The sequence below is a fragment of the Sinocyclocheilus rhinocerous genome, unplaced genomic scaffold (genome assembly GCF_001515625.1).
Source record: "Sinocyclocheilus rhinocerous isolate Xijiao unplaced genomic scaffold, SAMN03320098_v1.1 scaffold1238, whole genome shotgun sequence".
Lineage (NCBI taxonomy): Eukaryota > Metazoa > Chordata > Actinopteri > Cypriniformes > Cyprinidae > Sinocyclocheilus > Sinocyclocheilus rhinocerous.
In genome coordinates, this window is record NW_015662954.1 from 313,282 (window position 1) to 338,025 (window position 24,744).

Sequence of the window (24,744 nt, forward strand, 5' to 3'; positions counted from 1 at the left end):
GGCGAGTTTCTCTCACAAATCTCACAGCTTACCCGCACGCTATGAACTGAACTGCTTCCGCATCAATGACACGATAGCTCACTTGCTCTGCTATTTCCTCGGACACTTTGAATAGGAACGTGACGTAATTTTGGTCTAGAATCGAAGTACTACATGTCTGCCATCTAGTGGTAGGGAATACAAATGACATATTACACCATATTAGGAACTACAGTATTTTATTAAGTATGACGTCTTGTCGCAATTTTGTGACTTTGGCGCTTAGAGGGTTAAATATTTAATTTTCTCTCATTTCAAATAGATTTAGATTTATTAACCTTATATGTATTAACTTGTTAACATGTATAACATGTATATTGAGATTTTAATTTTGAAATAAAGAAATTCAGACTTCAGAATAATTGTACATTTTTTATGATCAGATAGGAAATGAACCTGTTAAAGTAATTTAATTTCCATGTGAGTTTGCAGACTTGCCCCACTTACCCCCATCCATTTTCACAAATACAGGAAAAATGACCATCTCTGAGCTTATTCAGATCTCTTTTCAGAGCGAGAGGGAGTGTATGTATGTATGTATGTACATGCGGACATAAAAAGAACAGATTGCCTTGCCAGCAAAGCTGTAGCAGGTCCATTTGTTTTGCTGTTTTTTCCCTTTATATGTCAATGCTAACACATCAAGTGAATGAGATCATCCGTCCAGATTTTTTCCACCACCAAATTTGAACATGATCAACATTCGCTCGCCTTGCGTTTTCCTGCCTGCGGTTTAGCAGCACGAATCCATCGCAAGCTTTAATTTAGTCTCGGCCGGTAGCTCTAGGTGAAGTGTTTCAGCCGTCTGTCTTTTTCATGAAGCGGAGACGGCCTGTGTTTTTGACAGGGTGCCACAAGCCTGAGATGTGAAACCCTGGCGGCTTTCAAGTGGTTATCAGCGCCCATTTCAGAAGAATGGATTCCAATTTGGTTAAGTGGTATTGGCTCTCGGGCTCTGTGTGTCATCTGACCACCTGGAACTGGCCGGTTTTTCTTTTTTCTTCTGTTGTCTTCGGTTCTGCTCAATTGATTTGAACATGGAGTAATGATTACATGGGTTTGAGTAGCATGTTAAATATCACTTAAAGGACAATTCTGTGTTATTTACTACCTAATGTCCATGAACGATTTGATTGTTGTGTGTTTTAACTGTTTACTGTATTTGCAGGGCTGATTGCTTGCTAGGTGTCCATTCTGGCACAAATGTTGTCTGAATATTCGTCAAACGTTGCACTTCCTAAACAGCTGAACAAAGAAACAGTGTTACATTGTTTAATACCAGCAAATATAGTTTATAGTTTATGTATGTAATAGGGCTGTCGCGATTCGTCGATTTTATTCGACTATTCGATTTTAAAAAATCCTCGACTTCATTTTGCTCACGTTGACTAACCGGCAAAATACCGGAAGTGATGCATTTCACAGACGAGAATCCATAAAACACATTATTAGACTATTTCCCAAGGCTGCATGATATATTAAACCCATTTAAAAATCATAATTAAGCATAATTGTGAATTCACAAACGCTACGATTTAATTAAATAATTATATGCGATGCAGTTCTAATACAGTATATGTGCTTTAATTATTTACATGCGTGTAGGTTAAGTACATGCGTCACACAGCTATAGCATTTCTGTCCTAAAGAAATGGACAAATATTAAAGATGAATTTGATATTTGAATTAAATGGTGCTTGGTAAATATTAAAGGGGTTATATGATGCGATTTCAATTTTTCCTTTCTCTTTGGAGTGTTACAAGCTCTTGGTGCATAAAGAAGATCTGTAAAGTTGCAAACACTACACAACATAATGTTCTTTTTAGCAGCATCATATGACCCCTTTAAACAAGGATTAGATCGCACAGCAATGCGTAAAAATAATCATCAGGCGGTTGGCGCCCTCTGCAGGCATTCGTTGTAATGCGTAATGTACATTAGCTCTATTGTTTATAATACATCGTTAGTGGCAGCCCTAGTATGTAACTGCCTAGAAGGAATTGAGGGCAAGGCTATTTACATAATTTAGGTGATGTTGAAGGTTGCCAGATTTGACAGATGTTCGCATTTTACAAAGCATAAATACAGGAACTCCATATGTTTGCAAAACAGAGCTGGAATAAAATACAAGTCTTGTTACGTATAATACGGGCCAGATTTCCATAGGCTAAGCAATTAGTTTTTCCTCATAGTCAGGCCCCATATTTGATAACATGAATGATATAGGACTACCTGAACTTTTGTAGCTCATAAATCAGTCGAAAAATGTGTTATTTATATATTTATATAAATTTATATATAAAGAGAACAAATTTATCCACAGAGTCGATATCGGCACAGTTTTTTTTCTTTTTCCCTTTTATTTTTAAGTCAACTTATTTTGTTTTAGCTAGATTTTAATTTTCATTTAGTATTTTGATGTATTAAAATAACTAAAACTGATATGAAAATTAATGAAAACTATGTAGACATATTTAAACAAAGACTAATAAAGATGACAAAAGCACACAAATTACCAAAATTAACTAATACAAATACAAAATTACTAAAATTTTCATTAAAATTAAAGTAGATTATATAAAAATAAAAAACATTTAAAAACAATTCAAAATATTAATGAGAATTATATCTCAATGATGCTAAAATAACTAACAATACTAATAAAGTATAAGCATCTGAAAATAAATAATTAAAGGTTATTTTGGGGTTAATCGTTAGTTGACCCATGGCAAATTTAAAACTAGTGATCTTGTTGTTGTTTTTTTATGATCAATGTGTCAGTGCAAAACTCAATGTTTGTTGGCAGTTTGTTAAAATACGTAACCCAAAGTATGAGCAGTATTGGTAATATTGACTGGTATGTTCACCAATATATTGCCATGCATCCTTAATTTCTTTACCACTAAAATATTTTCCAGCATTAACTACATTTAATAAATCAAAACTTGTCTTGTGAAGCTTCTCTGTGGACCTTCTGCTAAATGAATGAATGATTCCTATTTATTCAGCCGTTCTCATCGAATATCATCTTTTGGTTTGTGCAATTTGTTCCAAGCCTCGATTTCTGGGCTGTACAAGTATGTCATTGTTGTTTTTGAAAGCGTTTGCCCTCGCCAGCTTTCTCCACCGTTTCTGAGATCTATTGGGGAGGCAGATGGAAAAGAAGATTCATCCGCCCACATCTGCTACCAAACAGCTATGTCACCTTGTGACAGAGGCTCTGCTCAAGGCTCTCTCTCTCTCTCTCTCTCCCTATCTCAATCTCTCTCCTTGCAACGTTGCCAAGGTACTTGTGCAGTAAATGTAAAAAGAAGCCCTTTTAAAGCGTTTCAAAAGAAACCACTGTGTTCCAGACCTCACATCGGGGATTGTAAAATGTACGGCATTTGAGGCTCTCGCTGGAGGTCATGAACATTGTAAATGGGCTCAAAAAGCAGTTTTCAGTTTGGTGACCCATAAATTCATTCCCTCTGTTTCTGTTCTGTTTATTATTTAAAGATCATTACTTTAAAATCTTGCTGCTTCTTGTTGTAATTACAATTAATGTCTTTTTCAGACTTACATAGTTGAAGCCACCAAATGCATTCCCGTTCATTCCCTCCAAACATCTTTACGGCAGACATGTTGTGGCCGCAGACCTTGAGATATGGGCTTGGAGGGCAGAGAGTCTGCTGGTCGGCTCTTAATGACCTTTGCAGACATTAAGTCCAAGACATTTTTTTTTATCACCTCAAGGCGTGACAATAATCTTGGCACTCCGCAGCCCGGACTAATGCAGGTGCGTCCGCCGCATAACTCACCTCGGTCTTCTGGATGCTGCAAGGACGATTCTGTCATTTCGCCTGAACGCTGTGTTTTAAAGGAGTCGTGCAGCATCCTAACATGCCCGAATGGAGTCATCTGAAGTGCTGCCCTGCAGGGATTTGTAGGAGTGATGTTTGCCCAGAACGTACACGCATTTGCAGTCGGCGACGACAGGATGCACTTTGAGACTCAGGGCGTAGACTCTCACCGGAGGGATATGACTTGAGCTTAAAGTGGGATCTGATTGCGTCACTTAGATCTTAAAGGTGCCATAGAATGGAAAACTGTATTTACCTTGGCATAGTTGAATAACAGTTCTGTACGTGAAAATGACATACCGTGAGCCTCAAACACCATTGTTTCATCCTTCTCATGTAAATCTCGTGCAAAGACCACTGAAAAATAGGCGAATCAGAACATAACACCGACTGTGGCGTTACAATTGGGATCACTAATAGTCACGCCCCCAACATTTGCATATACCCGCTCATGTTCTATGCCAGCCGCCAGCCGGACCTGCACAGCCGAATCATCAGAAGTTCTGCAGGTATTGTGAAGAAACAAGCGAGGATAATAGCGAAAACAGCAGATCATGGAAATAAATGTTATGTTCCAGGCTGTGCAGGGGATGTGATGTGCAGGGATGGGTTGGTGTCTGTATTCAGAAAGGCACGGAAAACAAATAACGCGCGTTCTAATAAAATAACGCGAGCCACTAAAGGGACATGGTTAGCTGCTTGCTAGCGGTAGCCTGTTACATTGAGCACGTGCGATAGCAAATCTCGAAAGTGAAAGTAAAAAGCGATCATGCATTATGTGGCTCCCTGATGCCCATTTCATTCTAGGGACAAATCCTAGGGTTGTAAATGTAAATGTAAAACCGTTTCTGGAGATTTTTTGCCCTTACCTAAGCCACATACCTTCTATGTAGATATCAGAGAACAATTTAAAATATTGTATCAATGCATTCTATGGCACCTTTAATATTGATTTGTTATGTTTAAATATTGCTCTCAAAGCGTGACAGCAGCGGTGGTGTGGCAGAATGCCCACCATATGGCCATAATTGATAGAGCCAGTGTTATTTTTACAGTTGTTTTTGTTTTAATTTGCAGTTACATTTACTGTTGTTCACTGGCATATCCTTTTATTTTAATAGGAATAAACAAGGTTGGGAAAAAGATTTGCCAACATTGATTTCGCAACAGGTTCAAGGTGGTCAAGTGATTTTTTTTCGGGCATTTGCTTTATACATTGCTAAACTATTGACAAGACATTTTTTGTCTGTGAAATTTCGGGAAAGTATTGCTCTCAATAGCTGTAGTCATTTTGGCAGTTTTTTTAAAGATGTGGTCACATTTACAATAAAAATTCAGTCATTTTAATAGGAATACACACAAACAGGATTTTTGCAAAATTGATGACGACGGAAGATTTCCCCAGGCAGATTTTGCAATTGCTTCAAGTTGGTTATGTGAATTTGCCATGTTGTCCAACATAAGCCCGCTTGGTTTGAAAATGACGGTACTTCATACATCGCTACACTGTTGACAATAATTGACTTTTTTTTTTTGCTTGCAAAATATCATGAAGATTTCGTTCAAACAATAACCTGTAGTCATTGTTCTTGTCTTTAGACAAAAATATTTGTTTAGTAATATATTTAGTAAATGGCATCTGAAAATAATATTTTAGTTGATGGGAAAGTGGAAAGCAAAACTGTATATTTTATAATTTAAACATATAATTGAACAAAAACAAGTTTGGTATTATAATTAGGGGTCGGCCGATATGTGTTGATGCAGATACCGATTATTACAGATCAAGTAGGCCGATAACCAATATTTTGAACCGATACTTATGTCTGGTGTAAAGATGAAAATTATCATTAAAATTAAGAGTAAGAAGGGCTCTGACAAAAACATTCTTTAAATGCTTTAAAATAATTTTATCGGCAAATCGGTTTTGGAAATCACCGATACCGATAACCATAAACACGCTTAATATCGGCGGAAATAATCAGTTAACCCCTAATTATAAAACACTATTATAATTTCTTTATGCTTTCGTTCAGTGTCCCATGTTTTTATGAAAATAGCTTTTTCACATAATGACTTACACATTCTGACTAGCGTGTAACTTTACGTTTACGCATATGCGCCATTTTGTGCAGATGTATTAATCAATATTATATTTATGTTTTCTAATCTGGTTAATCTTGTATGTATAGGATGTGTTTTATGTGAGTTCATTAACCTGCTAACAAAGCACTTTATAGTTTACCACTTCAGCTAAATTTGATGTAATATCTCTTATATTATTGACTATGAATTGATTATATGAAAGAGTCATTTTCTTTTTTAGATTGTGCTACATTCTTAATGCATTACTAATATTTTGTGCTGTTATTTTTTTTCTCGATATTTTTTAAAAATGAATTATTGTCATGACATGTTTTTCACCAATAACAGCATTAACAAACATTTATCTTTGTCCCCCGCTGTACAGATAGCGACAGTGAGATCTCTAGTGGGACAGGAGACGTGTCGAAGGACTGTCCCGAGAAGATTTTGGAATCCTGGGGAGGGATCCTTAACAGATGGTGAGACTTTTGGCACGACATGAGAGTATGACCAGATTTGGAGCGCAATCCATATTGAACATGACTGCAAAATACCAGCTCTGTTGTGCTGCAATGACACCGTCTGTCTTCCACCTGTCAGGCAAGGAAACCTGTTGGCGCGACCCAAAGGTCTGTCTGCTCTGGTGAAGTCTGGGATCCCGGAGGCCTTACGAGCTGAAGTCTGGCAGCTCCTGTCTGACTCCCACAACGATCAGCCTCTGCTGGAGCAATACCGCATCCTAATCACCAAGGTAAGAGATGACAACCGTTACCACTGGTTTTTGTTTTCGCAAAAGTCACATGCCATCCCATTTTTTGCTAACTAGCAGGCATACGTTTCTCAACAATGTAGCATCCACATTTATGGGTCTTTTTCTTGTTTGTTCATTGCAATTTAGTAAATACACGCAACAGATGTACCAAGGGAGTTTGTGTTAGGGTTGTGACGGTGAGGAAATTTTCCCACTGGTCAATCGACGTGTGACAACACCGGTAATACCGGTATCACCGCAGGGGCGGGGGCGTTCCCTCTTTTCCTGGCTTTCCTTTGCTTTTAAATAGCTTGTAAAAGCGGCGTGCGCTTTTTACTTTCACTTTCAAATAGCGGCAATTCAGAGTAAAGGAATTGTTCGTTTTTAGTTCGTTTGAATTTTCCCTCTTTTCCTCGCTTTTAAATAGCTTTAAAGCGCCGTGCGCATTTTACTTTCACTTTCGAATTAGCGGCAATTCGGCGTCAATTGCTTGAATGCAACAACAAAATACAACGGGTATCACCGTCAGCACCGTCTATCGCGGCAAGCCTAGTTTGTGTGGTTTTGAAGTGAGGTTTAAAATTGCTTTGGACCCGCTTTGGTCTTTCAAAACGTTTTGGGTGAGGAAAGGCAGCGGTCTGAAGAACAGAAAAACGTGCGTTTTCAAGGGTAAAATTGATGATCTTTACTTACTAGTTTCCATTTGTCAGCGGAATGAACCTTTGTAGTAGAGCAGGCTGTTTATTTACTAAACATATTTTCTACCCATATTGATGCTTCGCTCAGATGTTCGTTTGACCTTGTGAACTCGTGGAAATGGAGTTAGTCGAATGTTTTTAGCAGTGCTAAAAATGCATCTAATTGCTTATTCAAAAAGCAGTGTCACAGCAAATTCAAGCGATTCCAGCTCAGCTACAGATCTACGACGGCTGATTATCTGGAATAGGACTGTGCAGTTTTTGCAAGGTACAGCTTTTTTTACATGTTTGAAAGGCTATTTCTTTCATGTTGTTCTAGCGGTCAGACTAGTTCTCACGCCAAGCGTGGTCAGTGACTGGAACGTGCCCACACTGAACTACCAACTGTTGACTCAGAAATGTGGGTCAGATTGTGGTATTCAGCCACTAATTTGGCAAGAAATTATGTCAGTGATCCACATTTTAGCTCTGATGATTGTTAATTTCCACTTTTAAAATAAACCTGATGTTTTAGAGTTTAAAAGCAATTCATCAATCAAACACTTTATTTATTGATTGATTGATCGATTTGTTACTTTTTATCAGTCAAACATTTTATTTATTTGTTAGGTTATTTTTCATTTATGGATATTTTATGTGATAATGAAGATTAATAGAACACTTAATATACATTGACTAACCACTTTGCACACCACTGGGTTATGTTTTTAATTTATATGATTAATATTTTGGGTGAGGATATTTTAGAATATTTGGTATATTTTTGGAATATATTTGTTTTATGCATATTTTATAAATATACATGCAATTTACAAATATATGAATAAATAGATATTATTAAAAATATATTATTGGCACAGAAATATATATAGTTATATAAATTATAATTGATCATAAATTATAAATAATATAATAATTAAAAAGTATATGAAGTGTATGTTTATAAATAGAGCAACTGAGCAACCTGATATAGATTATAATGATTATTTTTTGATATTATTAAAATAATTATATTAAACAGTGTTGGGGTAAAAAGTAATCTGATTACGTAACTCGCATTACAAGTAATGCACATTACTTAATCAGATTGCTTTTTTCCAAGTAACTAGTAAAGTAACGCATTAGTAACTTACCAAGCGGGCCAGCAGCTCTACTTACAACCCTCGGCTTTCCTTGGATTTGTTTCCGAATCGGCTAAAATGTATGGTAAAAGACCAAATAACTTTCAGGGAGTGTAATGATGGGTAAGCTGGAGGTAAGAATAAACCAGAACATCCTTGCATGCCCTCGTTCTGACCTGCCACAATCAATTTATTGTTTGGTCAGTGGTTGAAGACCCCTTCAGGTTTGATTTTAATACCGCTTCAACCGCTTCTTTTGTGTCCTGATAGAGGTATTTTTAGGTTAACTTGGGTTTTTCTTTATGTGCAAGCCAATAATCATTGCTTTAGGAGCAACTCCTGAAATACAGCACAATAATCAATGCCAGGCTATGAGAATGATGGTGAATGGGCGCCATAAAATACCTCAGCACTGCAAGAGAGTGTCAAATGGAGTGTGGGATGAAGTCAAAGAATGAATGAGAAAACTGAAAAGGAAGAACGAGAGGAAAGATTTTGCCAGATAACGTAAATCCTACAGTTCCTCCCGCAACCGCTCCAGTCTTTCCTTGAACCGAACACCGTACTGCCTTCAGGGTTATGGGGCGCGGGGAGAGTATAATTTATTCATTAATTTAATTTCAAGTATTTTCCACTGCAGGTCATGTCGATATAACAGTTGTGGCGCTATTAATAAAAATAAAAACACCATGCAGAGATCTGGCCATCAACACTATATATACGATGTCAGTGTTATTAATGGTTGGTTATTGTGCCGTGGGTAGTTAATGCAATATTTGTGAGTAAATTAGCCACAGTTTCTCTATTTGTAAGCTGAAATAAAAAAATGTCCACTCTGGCCTAGCATGTGTTTTTTTTTTTTTCATTTTTTCAGCATGTGTATTTTTCCAACAAATCACTAATATGTGTGATCATTTCGCAATTGTAATTAATTAATTGCATATTTTAATGAATTTAAATTTTATTAATAAATAATTTAGAAAATTATTTTAGTTCTGTTTTTTTTTTTTTAATGAGGAAGTTTTTACTTTGGTGTTTCCCATCAGTCAGGTTCATTTAACTTGTCTAGTGCTTTTTCACATCAAAACATAATCCTATTCTTCCCACCCTGTCTATAATGGTGTCTGACCATACGTTTTTTAACACTCTCTTGAGTGTGCATTGTCCTTGCTGTGGATCAATGAAAATGCAACCCGTGTGGTGTTTCCGAGAGCGTGAAACTGACATTTTCGCAACCTTTACTTCGCTGATGCATGAGGGATCGACCAAAGGTGCTATTCTCTTGAGTCAGGGCTTAAAAAGTCTTTGTTCCTCCCCCCAAAATTAAACGCTGGCTGGATCTGACAAAAATGTTTATATACAGACAAGAAATTAAGATTTTAATGACATTATTGAAAATAAATGGTACATATTACCAAAATATTAGTTATTTTTATTAGAATAAAATGCATACATTTCTTTTTCAAATTAATGTTTCCTAGTGATTTGTTCTGCATGCTACTTTTATGAAACTGAAAAAAGTCTGACACATTCAATCATCAGACCTTTACACCATATTTTCACAAACTATGTGTTTAATTACTTACACATTAAAAAGGCATGTGAAAGCACAATGTTAAGTCATTGTACTATCAGCTGAGGCACGTGGACCCTTAGGCTGAAGTAAATTGTTTGATTACAAGATTGTAACCGAGCATGAAATATCCTGAATGTCTCATGCCAAGAAGCCTCCTTTCAGCCATTTAGATGATCACTGGGCTGCGTCCAGGATTTCGTATTAATATAATTTTTTCTACCTTCTATTTCAAACGGCTTGTGGGATTGATTATATAGTCTTCACAAACCTGCTTAAGTAGATTATAGTCTTTATGGAGCATGTAATGAAGTCTTTGATAGCAGATCGTTTCAATACAATGTTTTGTGCATATTCTGGATTTGTAAGAATAGTTCTGCTTTTTCTGAGTGTGGGTAGTTTTGTACAGTATTGTCTGGTTTTAAGTGATCAGAGGTGAAACAAATTGGGGGAAAAAATTGATTTGCATTGAAAGAAGGCCCTCGGAGAGACTACAAATGTAGTTAGACAATTTCTTATTTGGACCAGTAAATAGGGCCCTGTAAAATCAGCTTTTTTCCCACTAAATTATATTTTAGTAATTGAAAAACAAAACTTTTTATTAAAAGTTTAACAAAAATTACATTTTCGAGGGGTCTATGAAATCATTCTCATTCCCCCCCCAAATTCACTCTTTTCCATTTAATTGTTTCTGGATTTTTCTGGTTTTATTGATTTTATTCAGTTTTAATAATCAAAAAGCTTGTATAATTAATTGAAATCATGAAACATACAGTATACAATTAACAACAGTTTAATAAAAGATTAACAGAAATTGTATTTTTATGACCCTATGAAATCTGATTTATTTTTTCCTAATTCTGTTTTATTCTACCCAAAATTAGTGTTTTCTATTTTAATTTTTCTGTATTCCTTTTTAGGGGTTTAATTAAATTTTAATAATCAAAAAGCCTGTCTAATTAATTGGATTCATGAAACTTATACAGTTTAAACACAATTTATAAAAAGAGTTACAGAAATTACATTTTTAGGGCACAAAAAAAAATCCTATTTTTTTCTTCCAAATTCTGTTTTGTTCTTCCTAAAGTGTTTTCTGTTTAAATTTTTCTGGATTCCATTTGAGTGATTTAATTAAATTGTAATAATCATGTCTATTCAGTTAAATTCATAGATTTTATTTAAATTTCATTTAATAATATCAATTTAATTAAATTACATATTTTACAATAATATAACCCTATGAAATTAATAGTTTTTTCATAAACTCTGTGTTATGTGTCACATGTGTGTGTGTGTTGTAGACAAACCACTCATTCACACAGACACAAATCCATATTGCAATTCGCTTTACTTTACAGCCCTCCATGACGTTACGCGTTATACTGCAAATTTCATTTTTAGAACAGGATTCTGTGATTCTATCCACAAAGTGTGTGCTGGTGAGCTGCCATTATCCCAGCGTATGAGATGTTTGAGACTTGTCCACAAAGCCATCCCAGTTTCCTCCGACCAGCTGCCCCTCCTTCACAATAGCCCCCTGTTCCCAGCACAGCCCGACATGTATCTTAATGCAGTCGACATCTAGCGACTGAGCTGCCATTCACTCTGAACTATAGCGCTTCTATTAGCGGCCTCATCATTCGCCCGTTCCGCCTCCCTGAGAATCAATAACCCGCAAACAACGTGATTTCGTTCTCGCAACGACACGCCACTCACCAACGAGAGAGCCTTTTGGATTCGTTTATACACATGCCTCATTTTATGGTGTTGTAATGTTGTAATGGATTTTGGCCCCCATCTGCACCGTCGAGTAGATAGAGTCGGCCCCCGCATAGTGTGTGCTATCAGACTGTGTCGCCGGGGTCAGCTCACTGCTGACACAGAAATGACAGTTTGTATTACCGAGAGACACACTTCATGCAGTCATATCCTCTGGTCATGTGTGCAGAGGTTTGAATCACGGCTACATGCGTGCCTCGAGACTGCCTGCAAGTGCAAAATTTAAAACATGAAAACTTGCTATGAATGTTACTATAATGTGGTTATAAAGCATAAGCGAACTTTTAGTCTCGGTTTAATGATGGTATTTTTCTTGAAGGATTAGTTCACCCAAAAATGAAAATTCTGTCATTAATTACTCACCCTCATGTCGTTCCAAACCCGTAAGACCTTTGTTCATCTTCGGAATGCAAATTAAGATATTTTTGATTAAATCTGAGAGCTCTCTGACCCTCCATAGACAGCAAAGATTTTACCATGATCAATGCACAGAAACGTAGCAAAGTAAAATAGTCCATGTGACATCAGGGGTTCAACCTATTTTACGAAGCTACGAGAACAGCTTCTATTCTTCTCCCCATTTCCACCATCTTCCACCATTTTGGAGAGTACCCCAGAACGTAATCAATGTAATGTGTTGTTTACATTAAGTAGACAGCGTGCTCATGCTGAATGTAAACAACGCTGAATTGTTGAATAAATTATTATTATTTTCTTTGCACACAAAAAGTTTTCTCGTAGCTTCGTAAAATTACGGTTGAACCCCTGATGTCACGTGGATTATTTTAACTATGTCCTTGCTACGTTTCTGTGCGTTGGTCATGGTAAAATCTTTGCTGTCTATGGAGGGTCAGAGAGCTGTCAGATTTTATCAAAAATATCTTAATTTTTGTTCCGAAGATGAACGAAGGTCTTACGGGTTTGAAACGACATGAGGGTGAGTAATTAATGACAGAATTTTCATTTTTGGGTGAACTATCCCTTTAAAGCTCTTTTTTTTTAGGAATAATACAGTAGTTTAGATTTGGACATTTCAATGCATTTAAATGTGTACTGTGATCTTATGTATTTTTTATTTATATGTACGTTTATTTCCTTTTCCACAGTTTACAGATTCACTTAGACATTCACTTATTAACTGTGCACCGTAAGACCAGGGCATTTATTAAAATTAAGTTATGACGTAAATAGGGTCCAATTTGATTTCATGTTGTCTTTGAAAGCAGTGGATTTAGCAAAGCCCTGACTGTTGCCGTAAATAATGCCAAATCAAGTCCAGCTGTCATCCTGACCTGTACTTGTACTGCCAATGCGGTGATGAGAGCCAGAGTTGCCCTGCCTGTCCCTGTACAGAGTCACTTGGATCAAAAGCTCAGGCACCGACAGATGAAGAGGATTATGGTCATTGTTTTCTCCAGCCTTTTCTCTTCCTTTGTGATGAATCATTTATACGGGCCTCTGGCTGACACTGTTGTTCAGTAGTATCTTGTTCCACAAGTTATGGATCAAAGTTTTTTAAACATTTCACCAACATGTGCCACTGTTTTTACAGCAGAATTCTGTTTTTTAATTTTGCCAAACATCATGATATATTATAATAACCAGTACTTTTTTGGACCAATTTTATATGGTTTTCTTTGTTTAATGTCATAATGACATTGTCAATTATAGGCAACCAGTCTTAGGTCTTGTGAATATGTAAGTTCTTTTCTGCTTCAGAGTTGAAAAGACAAGAAATAAAAGAGTAAAAGCTCATTATGACTTGATATTTCGCAGTGTGACTTTGAACCTTAAAGGGTTAGTTCACCCAAAAATGAAAACTCGGTCATTAATTACTCACCGTCATGTCGTTCCAAACCCGTAAGACCTTCATTCATCTTCAGAAGACAAATTAAGATATTTTTGATGAAATCCGAGAGCTTTCTGACCCTCCATAGACAGCTATGCAACTGACACGTTCAAGGCCCAGAAAGGTAGTAAGGACATCGTTAAAATAGTCCATGTGACATCAGTGGTTCAACCGTAATGTTATGGAGCTACGAGTAATACGTTTTGTGCGCAAAGAAAACAAAACTAACAACTTAATTTAACAATTTCTTCGCTTCCCTGTCAGTCTTTGATGCACATTCACGAGAGTACCACAATGCATTGTTGAATAAAGTCGTTATGTTTGTTTTCTTTGCGCACAAAAACTGTTCTTGTAACTTCATAAAATTACGGTTGAACCACTGCTGTCTCATGAAATATTTTAACGATGTCCTTACTACCTTTTTGGGCTTTGATTGTTTCAGTTGAGTTGCTGTCTAGGCAGGGTCAAAAAGATCTTGGATGCAGGGCCTCGGATTTGATCAAAAATTTCTTAATTTGTGTTCTGAAGATGAACGAAGGTCTTACGGGTTTGGAACGACATGACGGTGAGTAATTAATGACAGAATTTTCATTTTTGGGTGAACTATCCCTTTAAATGTATTTAAATTTTTAACATTGCCGATAAAAATATTAATAGTAAAATGTATTATCCCTGTGTTTAAATTAGTAGATTTTGACATAGCCATAGTAATGTTATGTTCCTGTAGCCCAGATAGGATATCACATTGAGATTGTGTTTTGTTTTGGCATTCTGGATTTTATAGTCGTCATCATTCCATCAGACCCCCTTCCATTATTCAGTCCAGACACTCCCACCACCCCCAAGCATGGGCCTAGGACAAAAAGTACAGTTGCCCCCCCCCTCCTTTTTTTGGCATCCCTGCTAGCAACGGCAAGGTTGGGGGTTCGATAGAGGATGGTCTTGTGGCAGCAGAGGGATGCTAACAGATAGCTTTCTCTGGGAATTATAGACCTCCTTGAGTACAGTCAGTAAGGACAAAGTTGCGTAAGTGTGTTGTCTGTTTATTGTCTTTTTTTTTTTTTCCAGCACCCTTTTTTGTCATCACATTCAGTTCAGAACTGCAAGCTCACCACTCAGCTAAAATATGAAATTGTTTCGCCACGGGGCTTGAACATTCAGTGGCAGTGCAGCTGTGCAGGAAACATTAGCTGTCATTCTCATAATCCCTTTGTATTTTATGAGCTCCTCTAGTTGTAATTATGTCTAGCAAACTTGTCAGTAAAACTGGTGAAGATCTACATTTGTGATTGTGTTAGAGCAGACTCAGGCGATGATATCTTTCCAGGGGAATGAAATCCCCCCTCCCGGAGTCTCTTAATTTGTTCCTGTTTGTTGCACCATGTCAGCTGTTGTGAGGGAGGGTCCTGGCTAACTGAAATGCCTGGCAACTGTAACCAAGGGACAGGCATTGCTGCGCTTGGGCACTGGTCTGTGTAAGTGACTTAAAGCAGGAAGGAAAACGAGAATGAGGGATAATAAAACACGGAGCTGTAGGAGACAACGGGAGAGATGGAAGTCTTTGATTATTTTTGAATGGGGAAACATCTTCAGGGTGTGCAGGAAGAGGAGGATAATGACAAAAGAGGGAGAACATTGGAAGGAAAGAAAGCGAGAGAGAAAGAACAGTGTGCTGGGAGGAGTTGTGTGAGAAAGAGGACCTCAGGTGCCGCCAAAAGGGGGAGGGAGGAGAGTTAGAGCGAGCGAGAGCGGGAGAGAGAGGGGAAAGGAAGGAGGTAGCGAATGTGATCGAGAGGCACAGTGGAAGAGAGAGCGAGACTGTGAAGGGGGAGAGGAAACTGTGAGCCACTCACAGCATCTCTGAGCACCAGCAGTGAGGTGCTGTTCTCTTTTCTTCGGCTGGTTTCTGATTTGCCACACAATTTGGAATAGATCTGTTCAAAGTCTTTCTGTTCTCATCTTTTTACTTGAATTCTTAATTTCAAAGTGCGTTTTGCACTGTGCACGCTCCAGGGAATTGCTGTCAACCTGCTTTGGCTCACAGGTCACCGAGAGCTGACAAGGACAGAAGCGGTACGCAGATCTTCCAATTTTGGGAACGGACTGAGTATTTTAGAGGAGACTTTACAGAATGTGTCACAAAGAAGTTGGAGAAGAAGGAACGAGGTCTACCTCAGAAGGAAAGAAGCTGGGCATGTACAGCTAATCAGATGCAGAGGTTGGCATGCCATGTGATGTGCAAACGGTGGACTGACACCAAGAACATGTGGATTTAATACCTGTCCTGATGCGATCTGTGGAGACACCTTCACATAAGAAGCTATATACCCGTTTCGGAAAAAACACAGGTCTCTCCTTTTTTACGTGACATGCTTTTATCTGAGGCACAGTGGAAGTTCATGAAAAGTAAATGGATTGGGAGCAAATAAGACCAAAGCTGTCGCTGTGGCCCCCCCAGAACACGATCTTGAAATTTTGATTAGTTCCGTTTTGCCTGACTCAGACTCCCGCAGGCTATGAGCGGTGTTCTGCGCAGCGATAGCTCTGGCAACTGTCATATGCTGTTCTGTGTTTGTCTAGAGTGTCTGTGTTTTGATTCGGACTATAGAAACCCAAAGGGGGTCGAGACAGTGGCCAAGAGGACAGTATTCCAGAAGCAAAACATGGTTCATGTTATTGTTTGGTGACAAACTAATATGAACAGATTTTTTGGAGACTTTTGCAACTCTTGAAATTCAATTTTTTTGGACTCAGGAGAAGGTATGACCCAGGTATTTTGTTACCTTTATTGGTTCTTGTCTTAATCCTTCTTATATTGTCTTATCTGGTCACAGGAAACTGTTTGATCTTCATTTCCTTATCCCACAACCCCTTCTACAATCCTGCACATTTTACCCTTAAGAGCACACTTAAGGAATTGGTCTACTTCACTGCGGATGCTGTGGACAATATTGCCAACTGGCCTTCAGCACAGATATGCAAGCCTTTTGTTTCCAGCAGCCATAGTTTTGTTTGCCGAGGAAATATCTCTGTCTCACAATTACTGAACTGCTCCTAAGCATGACTGATTTCAGAGGAGTGCTAGGCACCTTTTTTTCTTCTCCACACGGACTGTATTGATTTTTGCCAATGCTCAATTCATTGAGTTCCAGCCATGTGAAAGACCGAGGTAAAGGGGAATAGGCAGAAGATTGAGATCGAGAAAGCACGGACACGGGATCACGTTGCAGGCCATCTGCACTGCGTTTCGGACAACGGAACCTTATCCAAGTGGACAAGGTCCGGGACAATGAACCGGTCGGAGCTGATCGAACCGGTCCCCACTGTAAACAACAGCCTTAGCGGTCACTTCGGCGTGTCCCTAAACCACTCCTGCCCCCTAGGCTGGGGGCAGAACAAGGTCGTGGAAGCTTGCGTCTTAGAGACTGCGGTCATTGTGTTGCTGACGGTGCTCATCATTGCTGGGAATTTAACGGTGATCTCTGTGTTTCATTGTGCCCCGTTGTTACACCACTACACCACCAGTTACTTCATCCAGACTATGGCCTACGCGGATCTGCTGGTGGGGCTAAGTTGCCTGGTTCCCACCCTTTCCTTACTCCATTACCCAGCTGGTGTCCAAGAGCCCCTCACCTGTCAGGTGTTCAGCTACGTCATCTCTGTTCTCAAGAGCGTTTCGATGGCTTGTTTGGCTTGCATTAGCATGGACCGCTATCTGGCTATTACCAAGCCCCTCTCCTACAACCAGCTGGTAACACCCTGCCGCCTTCGCTGCTGCATCGTTCTCATATGGATCTACTCTTGTGTGGTGTTTCTCCCATCTTTCTTCGGCTGGGGTAAGCCGGGGTACCATGGGGATATCTTTGAATGGTGTGCCCACTCTTGGCCCACTTCTGCACTTTTCACTGGCTTTGTTGTGTGCCTGTTGTACGCCCCTGCAGCCCTGGTGGTCTGTTTCACCTACTTCCACATCTTCCGCATCTGCCAGCAGCACAACCGAGATATCAGCGAGCGACGGGCACGCTTTCCCAGCCAGGAGATGGAAACTGCCGAAGGGGGCAACCACGCAGGCCACGGGCCAGACCGGAGGTACGCCATGGTGCTCTTCCGGATCACCAGTGTTTTCTACATGCTTTGGCTCCCCTACATTTTTTATTTCCTTCTGGAAAGCTCCCATGTGCTGGACAGCCCTGCCCTCTCCTTTGTGACCACCTGGTTAGCAATTAGCAACAGCTTCTGCAACTGCGTCATTTATAGCCTGTCCAACAGCGTATTCCGGCTGGGGATGCGTAGACTCTCACAGACGGTCTGCTCCTCCTGCTCTTTCAGCTCCTGCACTCATGATGACAAGGACTTTGGAGAGCCAAAGCCACGAAAGAGAGCCAACTCCTGCTCCATCTGAAGATCTCGAAGGGTTGCTTAGATCAGTCATACGCTGCTAAGTGTTGTTGCAATGGATTTTAATGTAATTGTAACTCTTGGTCGTTAGAAGAAACTACCAACAGTGAGGATGATGAAGTTGTCTAATAGACATGTGATCTACATTCCCTTGTAAATATTAAGATAACACCTGCCTTGGTCCTGTAAATACCACAGAATGGTCACTGTCCACAACTTTGGCAACCTAGAGATATGCAGTTTTTAGAGCGTTTGTGAGCAAAAAAACAAAGCCAAGGGGTGGGTTCAAAGCTCGCTTGTGATGGCTCTTTCCAAATATAGAGCACACTTGCTATTTTTAGATACATTACCCATGTTGCTGGATTGGTTGTTTTGATGTTTGTTGAATTAGTTTTGTGTTGCAGCTGTAACTGTAAAAACAGTTGCTTTACAAAACGATGAGAGCTTAAAGATCTTAACTAGCTGGGTCTTCTCCTAGTGGTCTTATGGTACAGTGTATCTTGAATCTTAAATAATCACAGGCAATTCACGTCAAAAGCGATGTAGCAAAGGACAAACAGCTTGGTCTGTGTTTATTTTTTCAAAATCTTCATTCTAGAACTGATCTTTTTGTAGGAAATCTTGAAATACCACATGCGCAGAATATCAACAAATGCCTGTAATAGTTGTGGACTGTAGTTTAGATCCCCAGTGGTGTAAAGCGTTAGCTGTTTGTAATTAAACCTATTTGCCTGCAGTGACCCTTTGAGAAACATGCAACACAGCATGTTTTATTTTTTAATTCATATTTTTGCCAGATCAGCTTTAACTTAACTTGACGTTCATATTACCTTAAGCTGAGCTTTTTTCACTCAATTTAATGTATGAATGTCCAAACGATTTTTGTCTAAAGTCTACAAATTAAATTTTCATTCTTACTCCGTTTTATCTCTCTCAAAGAGATGTTGTTTAATTAATTTATTTTTATAATTTTTTTTTTGAATGAGAGAGTTTTAAACAGTTGATGGGAGAATATAATTGTTTTTCAAATTAAAATGCATGTAAATTTTACTAATATTTTTTAAATACCCAAAAATTACATGCATAAATTTAGTTTTTCTTTTATTCTGTTCTAGTTTATACATTCCAATTCCAGTTAATTCATCCCAATTATTTTCCAAAGATTTACTGATTTTCTGCACAGTTGTGTGACTGTCACAATATACTACTTGTAATATTTGTTTCTACAATTAGTATTTTTATGTTATTATGCATCAGCCATTATTTTTGTAACGATACAGAGAGTACAATATATGGTGGCTGCTTTTTGAATTATAATACTTGGGTATTGTTTGGGGCAGTGTTAAACTCATTGCTTGAGTCTAGTATTGGTGGTTTAGTAAGAAACTGCTTTTTGTTTGTTTTTTTGTGTGCATATTTCAGTTTGTTTATGCCTGTAAACTTTATTTGCTGATGGATGTTACAGCCCTGTACATGCTGAACTTCACAGCTCTAAAAAAAAAAATCACGATACAGCAACTAGGCTAGTTGATGTGCATTAGATAATGAAGAAAAGAAAAAGATAATAAGAATAGACTCTCTTTCAAATTAAATGGTGAGGCTGTTCTTTTTTTATTCTTAATAACAACTTAGAGTAAATTGACTATTTATTTATTTATTTTTCAATGTCCAATGGGTATGAAACTGATCAAATAGAAGTATATTCCTGTATTCATTTTGCTGATGAACCTATAATGTCTCTGTCCATTTTTTTTTCTTGATTATGAGAATAAAAGAGAATAAAAATACAATATATATATTTTTTTAGTTCAGAGATTTTTGTTTGTTTGTTTTTGTGAGACTCTTTGGTTTTGCTGTCGCTGCCAGTACAATAAACGTGAACCGTAAACACTGGTTTATAATGAGTGCATCTTTTGGATGTAGTTAATCTGGATTTCACTTAAATGAATTGAAGTTTTATCACTTCTCATTCTCTTTCTAATGTGTAGCTTTCTTGGTTTCAGCTTGTGATCCTGATTTCTCCTCCATCTCAATGTACGTCGACCGACTGTAATGTTTCTGGATAGGTCCATAGAGTCTGGTCAGAGTTTAAGTTGCTCATGTCCTCTAAGGCTTCAGGGCAAACCGATCCCAGCACAATGGCCCCAGACTGCACACACAGCAGGGCTGGCACTCGATGGCTGCCTCTAAAAAGGTTACAGCTCCCTTCAGAAGGGAAATTATACATGTGCAGTTAGAGCGAGGGGGAAAATGAAGTGACCTTTTTGAAATCTAATGAGCACATCAAATGTTTCCATGATCATGGGAGGCTTTGGACCTTGGCACCAGCATGAATAAAACATGAGTGCTCTCAGCGGTCACTAACAGTACGTCTCATTCCGCTTGCTTACACTTGTTATGTGACCTTAAAATGCGTACAACATCCTTCCTGTATCTTTATCATTACTCAACCCAAATACCTTTTCCTCTTTGATTTGAAGTGACAATTTTATATCTGGCTGAGGTCTCATTGAAAAGCAGTGTCAGTCTTACTCTGGGAGATTTGAGAACCTAGCGGATCTTAATGGCTGTGTGGAACGATGTTTGGCCGGCACAGCTGCTTTAGGGCACTGCCCTTTGCCGACATTGAAGGTAATGCATGCCTCGTCACAGACGCTGACAAAAGAGGGCTTGTTTTTTTGGCAAATGTATTAGTACAGGTTGTTTCAGGCCGTTTTGTAGCTCTATTTTTTACCTCACAAAATAGCAGACTGTTGAAAGTTAATAATTGGCATTTGTGCACTGTCACTCAAGTTATTTGTGATTTGAAATGATCTTGAATAACCAATGTAATGGCCAATATTATAAGTCTTTTTTAGTCTATGTTTTATTTATAATTGATTCATAAGCTCTCAATATGAGTAGTTTCTGAATTTGCTTCATTTGGGTTTATTTCAGTTACATGTTCAGTTTCTTTATGCACAAAATAAATTGTCTCATATATTATAAATTAAACAGGGAACCTTCTAACTTGGTACATTATGAAAAAATTAATTTTAAGATTTAGTAACAGACCCCAAACTGGGCCCAAACAATACATTTTGTTTGTGAGTTCAGTTTTTTTAAAATAATTAATTAAGTGGACCAGCTCAAAATCAGACTCCACTGGTTGAGCTGTATGTTTTTGATTCACTCACTCTTCACAAAGACAATATCATAAGAGTCATATGAATCAATTGGACTACACTGCCTATGCTCAATGTTTTTGCGTGCAGCCTGCCACAGTTTGTGGCAGTGTTTTTTTTATATACACTTTTCTATCTCATTTTGTTCAAAATGAGTCTGCTAATTTTAAGAATTAATAACAGGGCCTAAACTGTGCCCTAATTATACATTTTTAGTTTGAGTTTTTATGATTCATGAAGTGGACCAGCTCAAAAGAGTAATTTGTGTCGGCGCTGATAGCCTCGTGGGCAGCAAAATTACGTTTACATTTACATTTAGTCATTTTGCTGACGCTTTTATCCAAAGCGACTTACAATTGGGGAATACATAAAGCGATTCTTCTTAAAGAGGCAAACAGACACAGGAAGTGTTCGTAATACCAAGTTTCAGGCATTGTTCAAATAAGTACAAGCTAGAAAGGGAAAGAATAAATAAATAGAAAGACAAAGTTTTTTTGTTTGTTTAATTTAGTCAAGTATCGTTGAAAGAGATGCGTTTTCAGCTGTCGCTTGAAAATTGTCAGGGATTCAGCATTCCGGATAGGGGTGGGAAGATCATTCCACCAGCCAGGAATGGTGAACGAGAATCGAAATGCAGCGTGTCGAAATGTAGCACCGTTGCGCTTCTGGCATCCCGTGTTCAAGTTCCGTCTCGCAGACCTTTCCCGATTCCGTCCCTCCTCTCTCTCTCCCACTTCGCTTCCTGTCTAACTTTGGTCCTATCAAATAAAGGCAAAAAAAAAAAAGTCATTTGTTTGTGAATCAGACTACAATGGTTGAGCCGTATGTTTTGTATTCGCTAATGCTTCAGAAAGAATCAGTTCATAGGGGCATTTGAGTTAGACTACACTACTCATGCTCAATGTTGTTGCATGCAGCCTGTGAGAAAGACACCGTTCTTGGCAGTATTTTGTTATACACACAACTTTTTGTCTTATATTCAATTAAAGTCCAATTGCTGTTGGACTAGATTCAAAAACCAGCACTGCCATTGCGTAAAAGATGGAATTTAAGAATCAATATGGTGATCATTCAAATGAGGGATTGCAATTAATTGAATCATAATATTTTACGCAGTCCTAGAATTGATGTGTAGCTTTATACCGATATAATATGGATACATTATTGAGACAGGACCAAAGGTTTTTTGGTGTTTTGTGGCTAGGGATGGGGTATCGTTTACATTTTATCGATACCGATACTGGTAGCATGTTTAGTACTGCTGCTTTAAAGGTGACACAGCATTAAAATCTGACTTTTCCAGGTTTTAAGTGCTATAATCAGGTCCCCGGTGCATCTTTACTCACATTAGTACTCACATGCTGTGACAGCCGCTTTCTGTACGTGTGCGCTCAGAAAACTGTATATCAGAAGTTTAAACTCATATGGTTTAAAACGCATGATTTCAGCACGATAAACATGATAATCAGAACCAAAACAGATGTTTTTAGCAGGTCTGAGCTGTAATGGCGCAGCTCTATTCTGGAAAAGGGGGCGGGGAGCAGCAGCTCATTTGCATTTAAAGAGACAGGCCCGAAAAACAGCGTGTTTCTGCTTCCACTCAAAATAGGCATTTTCAAAATTATATTATAAATGATCTGTGGAGTATTTTGAGCTGAAACTTCACCGACACATTCTGGGGACACCAGAGACTTATATTACATATTGTAAAAAGGGGCATAATATGTCTGCTTTAAGAGCTGCACGTATCTGTTTTTCTCTCAACTGTTTACTTTCACTTTAGTAAATTTTTCATTATATTACTAGTGTTGCCTCCTTTGTTCACTATTACACTACTGCATATTATATTGCATCTGACACTGGTGTTACTTAGTTTTGTAACGTGAACCCACACTTTCAAACGTTTCACTCTTGCCGCGACGACTGATTGCACGCAAACACACACCGCACATGCGCATGGATATCACACGCACGTCGAGCAAACGTCGCCCGCATCATTCAGTGAAGGAAAATGACAAGCAGCTTCTAATTCGTCGTTAACATTGAAGTATACGGAGATAAAACAACGCAAGTATCGATAACAGTATCGTTTGTCCTGAAGCTTATCGGTAGTCTGGTATTGGCCCAATTACGTACCGGTTCTCGGTATCATCCCTATTTGTGGCTCTCCAGGTTTCAGGGTCTCATTATGGCTCCTCTCTGGTCGAGACTCTTGCTGATGTAGCCTGCACAAGAAAGCCTAATGTCAGCGAGATGCTGTCGCAGGTTGAGCTGAGGATAACTAAGCGCTGGTCCCTATAGTGTTTTTTTATGATCTATAAGTCTATAAGTGACGTGACATGTGGCCAAGTATGGTGACCCATACTTGGAATTAGTGCTCTGCATTTAACCCATCCAAAGTGCACACACACAGCAGTGAACACACACACACCGTGAACACACACCCGGAGCAGTGGGCAGCCATTTTTGCTGCGGCACCCGGGGAGCAGTTGGGGGTTCGGTGCCTTGCTCAAGGGCACCTCAGTCGTGGTATTGAAGGTGAGAGAGAGCGCTGTACATTCACTCCCCCCACCCACAATCCCTGCTTGAGGTTAGGTGCTAAAAGCAAAAACAGGCTTTATGCTACGCTCATGCAAATGTTAAGCGCATATTTAAAAAAAAAACACACACTGTTCTTTTTGTTAATGCCATTGTGTTACTTGTTACTTTTGTTTGTGACTTAACTTATACACACACACACACATATATATATATATATATATATATATATATACAGGGTTTGTACTGAACTCGTGAGACATCATGACATTATCGAGTATATTGCAAAAAAACAAACAAAACACATCTACAGAGACACGCATACGCGACGTGATGAAGTCTGGTTAGACCAACGCAGGCTTTAGTGCGCGTCCACATTTAGAGTGCGATCTTTCACTGCATGATTCAGTCTATTAATATGCATTAAGAATGACAACCGTTTAAATGATTCGGTTCAATCGCAATGGCTCACTTAACAGTGACTTGCTGCCATTTACTGCCTGTTTTAATTTCACATTTAAAGTATCTTTTCATTTTTTTAATAATTTCAAATATCAGTATTCAACATTTCATGTTTAAAATATCAAAACATTATTTATGCATTTGTAACTGCAGGCTAAAGCATTCCATGTCCCTCTAAGCTGCATTAACATGTAAGTACATCTAAATGTCACTTCATATGAAACATCTGCAAAGATGAATTTTATTGATACTGATTTCATTTGTTTAGTAACAGCCTAAATGTATTATTATTATAATTGACTGAAATGTAAGAATTTGACTACTCAAAAGATTATGCACACTTTTAGAAAAAATGGCTTTATATAGGTAAAAATGCCCATAAAAGGTAAAAAATCAATTTAAACTTATTGGAAAAGATTAATTTCTATCACTGCTGTGAACTGA

At 38.3% G+C, this 24,744-nt stretch overlaps 2 protein-coding genes across 5 annotated transcripts in view; both read left to right on the forward strand.

Moving 5' to 3' along the window:
• The window catches only part of rabgap1l (RAB GTPase activating protein 1-like), a 98,559-nt gene that overhangs the window by 20,508 nt on the left and 53,307 nt on the right, over window positions 1–24,744 (forward strand). For all 4 annotated transcript variants that reach the window (XM_016538761.1, XM_016538760.1, XM_016538762.1 and 1 more), the window contains exons 12-13: window positions 6,353–6,446; window positions 6,568–6,718. In XM_016538761.1, coding sequence (XP_016394247.1) covers window positions 6,353–6,446; window positions 6,568–6,718 — 245 coding nt within the window. The remainder of the gene's footprint in view (window positions 1–6,352; window positions 6,447–6,567; window positions 6,719–24,744) is intronic.
• LOC107728559 (probable G-protein coupled receptor 52) lies at window positions 15,114–18,339 on the forward strand. The gene has a single exon (XM_016538770.1). It carries the CDS (start codon window positions 17,028–17,030, stop codon window positions 18,138–18,140), a length of 1,113 nt encoding a protein of 370 aa, XP_016394256.1. The 5' UTR covers window positions 15,114–17,027; the 3' UTR covers window positions 18,141–18,339.